Below are 9,279 nucleotides of genomic sequence, written 5' to 3' on the forward strand. Positions count from 1 at the left end.
TTGACCCTTTTATTGCCTACTGGACGGCATCAGCGTTTTTGCACACGCATGCAGGAGCCAAAACGGATGTGCTACCCCATTCATTCAGACCAGAGAACTGGCCACCGGCCCACCCTGCAACATACTGAAAGTACACAGGTATTTGTTTGTTTCACTTTTGATGGAAAACCCATACTGTGGGTGTGAAAACTACAAAAAGATGTAAAGTTTTTTGATGATAAGCAAGTAAAAATAAATATCACCATCTAGCCTCATAGACTCCCATTCATTTGGGACTCGGCTCACAACCGCCCCTATGGGAACTATGGGTGAACTGCAACCAGCTTCAATAGAATGGCAGTCCATGGGGAGTGAACAGGCTCTCCATGAACAGGCTCTGTTCCGACCGATTCAGATGAGGAAGAGGAAAATGCGCAGTTCTAAACGTGTAACTAGCATCAAAATGTCCGGTTGTCGCGTGTTCAGGTAGTTTTCGCAATCTGTTGTGGTTAATCCATTTGCGTAGCTTGACAAACTAACTAACTTCCGGCTCCATGCTGCTCACGCATCCACCACTGTTTATAAACAGTAAAAGGGTCTATACACTTATATTAAACTAAATTAAGATCAGGTCTCTGTGTTTGCAAACAGCTTAGAAAGAACGTGTGTCTTTCTGTGTGTTTTTTTTGTAAGAGAGGGTGTGATTTGTGCGTGCAAGTGTGTGTGTGTGTGTAAGAGGTCTTACGCCGCGTAGGCTTTGGAGATCATCATGAATGTGGTTGCATCTCCTCCTTTGTCAGGGTGATGTTTCAGAGACAACACCCTGTACTGCTTCTTAATCTCCGGCATGGTTGCACTCTGAGAGACCACACACACACACACACACACACACACGAGAGAACAGGGATGAAGAATAATTCAGTAGAGCTTACGGAGGACACAAATCACTAAGACAGACACAAGTTCCAGTGAAGAGAAAGAGAGCGAGTGTATCGCTATGTGAGGTCTTCTTACCGGGTCCAGCTTCAGGACCTCAAAGGGGTTGTACTCCTGGTACTCCCGCTCTAAATTAGATACTTTATATGCCAGTAAGAGGAAGACGGCCCAGCCCAGCAGCAACACCACTTTTCTGCAAACAAACAAACAACCAAACAAACAAACAAACAAACAAACAAACAAACATCAGTCTGGTCAATCCCAGATGTAGATGGCGATACAAAAGAAGAACAAAACAAAAAAACTTCAACTGTGTCCCAGAAGAGACACTTCACAACATCTGTTTCCGACAAGAATAAAGACATGAGGAAATAAAACACAAAATCAAACCAGATGAGTCTAGGGCTGTGACAAATCTGGTGACAACATCTGAAAAACACACTTGACCTCTCCAATAGCAACAAATCATGGAGAGATGGATTATGCAGAGTCGGGCCTGGATGAGTGAGTGACCTGAACAACCCCTTCACACAGTGTGTGTGTGTGTGTGTGTGTGTGTGTGTGTGTGTGTGTGTGGCCCTTCACTCCAGCAGATACGGTGAGGGGAGCTGGGCACACAGGTGCTAGTAGGATACTCACTAACCACCACCAATGAGTTGGTGGACGAGTGCGGATGGACACAACGTAGGCACCACAATGGCACGGATGTGCCGCCTAGTTGCTCTTATGGTCAAAGCCTTCCAGTCTGTGGTGTAGTCTAGTTAGCTGTAGTGGGTATACTGTGGTGTAGTCTAGTTAGCTGTAGTGGGTATACTGTGGTGTAGTCTTGTTAGCTGTAGTGGGTATACTGTGGTGTAGTCTAGTTAGCTGTAGTGGGTATACTGTGATGTAGTCTAGTTAGCTGTAGTGGGTATACTGTGGTGTAGTCTAGTTAGCTGTAGTGGGTATACTGTGATGTAGTCTAGTTAGCTGTAGTGGGTATACTGTGATGTAGTCTAGTTAGCTGTAGTGGGTATACTGTGGTGTAGTCTAGTTAGCTGTAGTGGGTATACTGTGATGTAGTCTAGTTAGCTGTAGTGGGTATACTGTGATGTAGTCTTGTTAGCTGTAGTGGGTATACTGTGGTGTAGTCTAGTTAGCTGTAGTGGGTATACTGTGATGTAGTCTTGTTAGCTGTAGTGGGTATACTGTGGTGTAGTCTAGTTAGCTGTAGTGGGTATACTGTGGTGTAGTCTAGTTAGCTGTAGTGGGTATACTGTGGTGTAGTCTAGTTAGCTGTAGTGGGTATACTGTGATGTAGTCTAGTTAGCTGTAGTGGGTATACTGTGGTGTAGTCTAGTTAGCTGTAGTGGGTATACTGTGGTGTAGTCTTGTTAGCTGTAGTGGGTATACTGTGGTGTAGTCTAGTTAGCTGTAGTGGGTATACTGTGATGTAGTAGTTAGCTGTAGTGGGTATACTGTGATGTAGTCTTGTTAGCTGTAGTGGGTATACTGTAGTGTAGTCTTGTTAGCTGTAGTGGGTATACTGTGGTGTAGTCTAGTTAGCTGTAGTGGGTATACTGTGGTGTAGTCTTGTTAGCTGTAGTGGGTATACTGTGGTGTAGTCTAGTTAGCTGTAGTGGGTATACTGTGATGTAGTCTTGTTAGCTGTAGTGGGTATACTGTGATGTAGTCTTGTTAGCTGTAGTGGGTATACTGTGATGTAGTAGTTAGCAGTAGTGGGTATATGTAGTTTTCAGTGTTTCCCATACATTGCCTTATTTGTGGCGGCCCACCACAATATCAAAACTGACCACCACACAACGATTTTCTATGTTGTACTGTTTAAAATGGATGGAATTCATTCTTTGAAGAGCTATGTGCACCTTTGCGCAGCATCTCCTTGTCTCTCAACAAACCTACATGCACACAAACGAGTTATTAGGTCTGCTTGGGTGTTGAGATGTGTATTTTTCTGGTGCTCTTCAGCTTGGAGATCCAAAATGTTTCCGAAATAAACAGCAATTATGAGGCACTTAAAAGGAATATCAATTAAAAAGTCTTTATTTTAAACTTGGCTATCCATTAAAAACCTACATGCACGTTTAAAGAAAACATTAAAAATCCTGCAATTGTTGTCATAAAAGTCGACTGGCTAAACCGTGCTTAAATCTGCATCACAACCACGGTGCGTTAATTTGTCAAAAACTGTTGCATTCAAGTTAATTCTGCAAACCTACCACCACAAATAGAATTCAATTCTGTGGGAAACACTGGTCTTGTTAGCTGTAGTATACTAGTTGTTAGCTGCAGATCAACCCCAAATGTTAATATGTATCCTTGCCTATTTTAAGTGGGTATACTGAGATGGTGATGCTTTTTAAGTGGGTATACTGCATAGTCCTGCATATCATGTAGACTACACCACTGCTTCTAGGCTGCTTGGGGTCAGTGCAGGTTCAGCAGGCACCCCACTAGCGTAGCGTAACTGGACGTTCACACAGCACTGCAGGTACAGGTAGTGTTTGCTGAAGACCTTTACGCCACTCTGAGTCCTGCCCCTAGCAGATCTTTATAGAGGGTAACAAAGCACATGTGGCACATGACTAAGTGTCAGTAAAGTGGAACACGACACACACAGGGCGAGAATCATAGACACTGAATGGGGTCACCCAGCTGGCTTTCCTAATGCCGCTTTGGAAGGAAGGTCCCAATGCGATCCGTCCAGGTTTCACAAATCATCAAAAACACAGACATCAAACACACACACAATATATTCTCTCTCTCTCTCTCTCACACACACACACACACACACTTCTTTTATGGTGTTTCAAAATCAAGCGTGCTTTAATTGATAGCAGTTGGGCTCAGACACATCCCAGCCAACCACTCCCCACCCCCGACGCTCGGAGCCTTTGGAACCGACATCAGAGGGAGAGAGAGAGAGCAGCTGAGTATTACTGTGTTTTATTCCATGTTCTCTCCATACATGCTTTGGCAATACAAATGTCTTATTTAATAAAGAAATTTGAATTTGAGAGAGAGATATATATATAGAGAGAGTGAGTGAGAGAGAGAAATAGATATATATAGAGAGAGAGGCTGAGCTCTAGTCTCCCACTTCCCCATATGCAGCTCTTCCTGCCCGTCCTCCAGTACTCTGCACCAGCCAAGGGCCATGGCCACAGCAACTCCAGCAACAACCAAACAGGTCAAAGTTCAAAAGCAGAGTAGCACGAGTTTCCTCCAGCCTTTAGGGCAGACATCCGCTAAAGCCTGAGTTATGAGCCTGTTTCATCAGGAAATCATTAATACCGCCAATTTAAGCGTTGCTCCACTTTGTCCGTATTGGTCAACTTTCAAAAAAATGTGCAGGAGATGCACGACATGAATCAATGCAAAGTTCAAAACATACATTTGACTTTAAGGAACATGCCAACTTGGGGAAATGAGTTCATTTGCCACCTACCCCAAAGTTCAATAAGAGGACACACATCCTTCACTGTTCTGTGTGTGCAATAACCCAGGTTCACCGTGTTAGCCTAGCAGGTGGCCTACAGCTCTCTTTCAGGAACCAACCAATAGCTCCCTTAAAAGGAACCAACCTATAGCTCCCTTAAAAGGAACCAACCTATTGCTCCCTTAAAAGGAACTTTGCATGTTCCTTTAAGACGATACTCCAATACTGCGTCATATCCAGCTCATCCAGGGGCGCGTTTCCCAAAACCATAGTAGCTAACCTGTTAGCAACTTAGTTGGTTGGCAATGGGAAATTGCATTGCAACCAACTTAGTTAGCAACTATGGTTTTGGGAAATGCGCCCCTGAGCAGTAAGACTCTCTGTTCTGTCCAAACCGGACGCATTCTCCTAAGTTTGCTTCCTTGAAAGTATTGTTGAGCAACCACTAGGCTTAACGAGAGCCAATCTTGTAGCCTAGTAGAGAGCAGGAGCTTCAAATTGGTAGTCTTTAACATGTAGGCCTGGCGAAGGCAGTTTTTCAACAATGCTCTTAAGGGGGAAAAAACCTTGAAAACATCCAGCCATCCAAAACGGCAAAGACCAAACAGGACAAAGTTCAAAGCAGAAAAACACACAGGTTTCCGTAACTCCAGCTTTGACTAAACGGCTCCCTCTCTCTTTCCCTCTCTGACAGACAGACAAACAGACAGACACAGACGCACACTACACACACGACTGAGGGAGACAGAAGCCAAACTGGCCAGGAGCAAAACTAGACCGGGCTAGTCATTTTATAGAGCCAATGAGGAAACCCACACAAACAACAATCGGATCTGGTCGAAACAGAAAACACAGCAGCACAAGAGGACAACTGAGCATGGGCTTGGACTGGACAGAATTCAAACGCATGAGAGAGGTGGAGAGAGGAAGAGAGAGAGAAACAGAAAGAGAGAGAGAGAGGGTGCGGTAAGGTGAGGATAGGTGTAGGGAAAGAGAGAGAGAGAGAGAGAGAGGGGAGGTGAGGTAAGGTGAGGAGAGGTGTAGGGAAAGAGAGAGAGAGAGAGAGGGGAGGTGAGGTAAGGTGAGGAGAGGTGTAGGGAAAGAGAGAGAGAGAGAGAGAGGGGAGGTGAGGTAAGGTGAGGAGAGGTGTAGGGAAAGAGAGAGAGAGAGAGAGAGGGGAGGTGAGGTAAGGTGAGGAGAGGTAGGGACAGAGAGACAGAGGCAGGGAGGACACATTGTGGATACATGGCAATCTGTGAGCAGTCTAGCTGCTCCTGGTCAATGTGTGGACATCCTCAGTGCTGGTCTAAGATTGCAGTACCAACAACACGGCAACTAAAACAGTGCTACTTCACCAACAGGCATTGAGGAGATAGTAAATATTAAGTAAATAAATAAGGCTCTCCCATTGGACATGAGCGCTGAGAGTCACAACAACATCCTCCTGCTCTGCTGCTTCTGCTGCCATGGCAACCAGCGAGCCCAGACAGCATCACCACTACAGTTGTGAGGGCACACAGCACAGCATGCATTACAGAGAGACGGAGATAAAGGAGGGAGGGAGGGAGATGGAAAGAGCGAGAGAGAGAGAGAGAGAGAGAGAGAGAAAGGAAGAAAGGAAGAGAGGGAGGGAGGGAGAGATGTAGAGAGAAAGCCAGAGAGAAAGAAGCATGGTTGAACAGAGGATGAAAAGAAACAAAAACCCATTGCAAACATTATTGAGACAGAGAAAGGAACTGAGGAAATGAGGGAGGTGAGAGAGAGAGTGAGGGAAGAGAGAAAGAGAGAGAAAGAGAAAAGCAAGGCTAAGCAAAGGATGAAAAGAAACAGAACCCACTGATGGAAAATCTGAAGAAAATGTGATGTTCATGTAAGGGAAAGTCAATGCCCCTCCTCATATAAACATGTAAGAGTTTAAACTCCTGAGAGTATAAACATGTAAGAGTTTAAACTCCTGAGAGTATAAACAACATGTAAGAGTTTAAACTCCTGAGAGTATAAACATGTAAGAGTTTAAACTCCTGAGAGTATAAACATGTAAGGCGCCAGAGAGGAGTAATATGAATTAAAATGAATTAAAATGAAAGTGGCTCCAAACTGGGTAACGCTGAACATCAGGGCAGCAGTAGCACTGTGGCCAGTAGACACAGCAGCGCTAGGAGTTCAGCACGGCGCCTTCCACACGTCAAGTCAAGACTCAACATTAGCTTATTGCATCTCATTAAGCATGTACAACAGATCTTTGGCTAACATTGCAGCAATAATAAAAAAAAAAAAATTGTATGTGTAATCGTATGTGCTAAGACAAGTGTGTTTGTGTGTGAGAAAAGAGTGTGTGTGTGTGTGTGTGTAACTGTATGTATAGTTGTAATTACAGTTTACAAATTAGACTACTGTCGATGTGTGTTTGAGCGAGAGGGAGAAAAAGTGAGGGAGTAAGAGTATACAAAAGAAAAAGTGCATTTCTGTGACATTCCCCAGCTTTGGTCAATCATGAATTAAAAAACACCTTTATGAGTGTGAGTGTGTGTGTGTGTTATAGAAGAATACGTACTTTAGTGTAGGGATGATGCTCTGCTGTGACTTCATCACCCGGAGGCGGTACCAAAGGCATCGTCCATGTACCCGCCTCAAAGATTTCAACCGCAGTTGTTCTGCAAACGACACACACACACACACACACACACACACACACACACACACACACACACACACACAGAGAGAGAGTCTGTTAGATCACAGATAAGCTCAGTTTGTCTAAACACTGGTTCCCACCATAAAATGGCTATCGTCATTCTAAATGTTAAATGTCTGTCATCAAGACAGAAAGACTTTGATATGACTTTCTGTCTGGTATGAATGAATAGTTCAAACTGGTTTGCATTTGAACAAGTGGGCATATTGGGATGTTGACAAATAGCATGGCACATAGACCCCATTTCATTTTGTTTTTAAAATGTGTCTTAAGTGATCCCACCACAAGAAGTCAGTTCTAAATACAAGTGAAAACAACCACTCAAACCACTCGCCAAGGTGGTCGGATATATGAGCATATATCTTTTGAAGTATAAACGCTATATATAATACATCATGTACAATGGCATTTCTAATGAATGTGACGTTGGCGGTAACAGAATCTAAATACAAGTGGTCAGCAGGGTCTCTGACCGATCACCTTGGATACACATGCAAACAGTGATGCGTCTCGAGTGACCACTTGTTAACAGATCATCCGAGACCCATTTTAAAAACAAAGTGAACAGTCTGCTCTCACAGCATAAGTCAGCCTTCTAAGCAGGTGCATTATTTTGCTTTATTTGGTGTGATTTAGAAGAGTGGCCTGCTTCTCTGCAGAGGTTATAAATAGAATGTTAGGCCTTTAAATAGTTTCACCTAAAATAAATGCAGTCAGAGAGAGATTAATTTAGTGGAGGAAGAAAATTACTCTCTTCAAATGAGAAGCAGCAGCTTCTCATGTTAATACTTTACTTGGAACTACATGCCAAATTAAGCAACTGTTAAAGTATATGACTATCTCTCTTTTTCTCTATCTGCCATAACTGGCACATAATAACTGATTAGAAGAAGGTGATACCGCTGTATGCAACACAGCTAAGGGCAACTGGGAATAGGGCATTTACTTGGCTGTTTTTTCTTCGTGTAAATGCTACTTTTCAATCAATACACACTCGCTGCTTGCCATTCAATCGAAATCCGTTTCGTGTCTTATTTCTCTTAACAAGAAATGATGCGCATGTGGGGTGGTACTGGTCAGCTGGTGACGTGTGCGTTTGTATTCCGTTCTCATATCTGGCTCCACGTTATCTGTACCTAGTAGCCCGCTGACGTTGCGTAAACAAAATTCTTTCGACACAGTGCCGTGTAACTACAGCTGGTTGTGTGTAGCCGATGCGTCAGAGAGTTGGAAATAGAGAAGCAATATTTATCCAACCATGTTTAGTTGGCCATTACCCCCTCATCGTATCTCGGCACTGGTTAAGATGCACATAATCGCCATCATCACCAAACACTGCCGTGCTAGTTAAAATGTTAACATTGCAGGAGGCATGAGATCCACATCAGAAGTGGCTAGCTAGCGTTGTTTACACATGCATTTACGCGAGTTCTCAACAGCTTTTCAGTGTCATGCATTCTACGCTGGTTGTGCAGTTAGGTAGATCTCGCAACAGCTCCTGACCGGTCACATAGTCAGGAAATATGACGTTGCACTAGAATAATGCCAAACTGTACAAAAGCTAACCAGCTGGCTACCACAAAGCATTACACTTTGTTACCATTAAGGAGCTTAGCAGCCAACAGGCAACTTGTCCAAGCTGCCACCAATAAGCTAGGACAGTAGGCGAAGTTGCTTAATCGCAGTAGCAGCTATCGTTAGTTCGTTGAGGGTAACAGCCTACAGCTGACAGCTAGCTAACGTTAAATGTTCGTTGTGCACAGCTTTGGTGACTAACGTTGATTGGAAGCCGATTTCAAACAGGCCTGTGCACAAACATTACAGAGAAATATATTTTTCTGAGTCAAAATGGACGTTAACTGTAAAATAATATAATTGTTCAATAGGTAAAGCTACATAGGTAACTTATACTAACGTTAACTGTTACCCCTCGCTAACAAGTTCCCAAGTAGCTACATATAGCTAACGATGTGTAGCAAGTGTTGTTGGGCCTTAACATTACCCGCATTCTGGTCCCGCGGCCAGAGGTAGTATGTGGCTGGGATAACAATAAGTCCAACGAAGGACGTTAGGAAGTAGAAGAATGTGTTGCCGCTGTCGTCGTACTGGAACTGTTGTCCGGCCATTTCGAAGCGGCGCTGAGGTCCCCTTTCTCCGCCACCGCTGTGTGCTTCCTACAAGTCCCAAATAGCTACTAGTCCAGTTGGCTTGCTAACTGGCTAATGAAGCT

The 9,279-nt window shown here is 43.9% G+C and overlaps 1 protein-coding gene across 1 annotated transcript in view; it reads right to left on the minus strand.

The window, feature by feature from the left end:
* Positions 1 to 9,279, minus strand: part of sec63 (SEC63 homolog, protein translocation regulator) — a 27,374-nt gene extending 18,095 nt beyond the window's left edge. The window contains exons 1-4 of the mRNA XM_076273399.1: positions 9,052 to 9,279; positions 6,909 to 7,008; positions 994 to 1,108; positions 725 to 837 (exon numbers count right to left, since the gene is read on the minus strand). Of these exons, the coding sequence (XP_076129514.1) occupies positions 725 to 837; positions 994 to 1,108; positions 6,909 to 7,008; positions 9,052 to 9,175 (452 nt within the window). The 5' untranslated portion in view covers positions 9,176 to 9,279. The remainder of the gene's footprint in view (positions 1 to 724; positions 838 to 993; positions 1,109 to 6,908; positions 7,009 to 9,051) is intronic.

The sequence above is a fragment of the Alosa pseudoharengus genome, unplaced genomic scaffold, assembly GCF_046254945.1.
Source record: "Alosa pseudoharengus isolate Yale_2024_CS ecotype anadromous, Long Island Sound unplaced genomic scaffold, YU_APseudo_1.1 YU_APseudo_1.1_scf_7, whole genome shotgun sequence".
In the NCBI taxonomy this organism is placed as follows: domain Eukaryota; kingdom Metazoa; phylum Chordata; class Actinopteri; order Clupeiformes; family Clupeidae; genus Alosa; species Alosa pseudoharengus.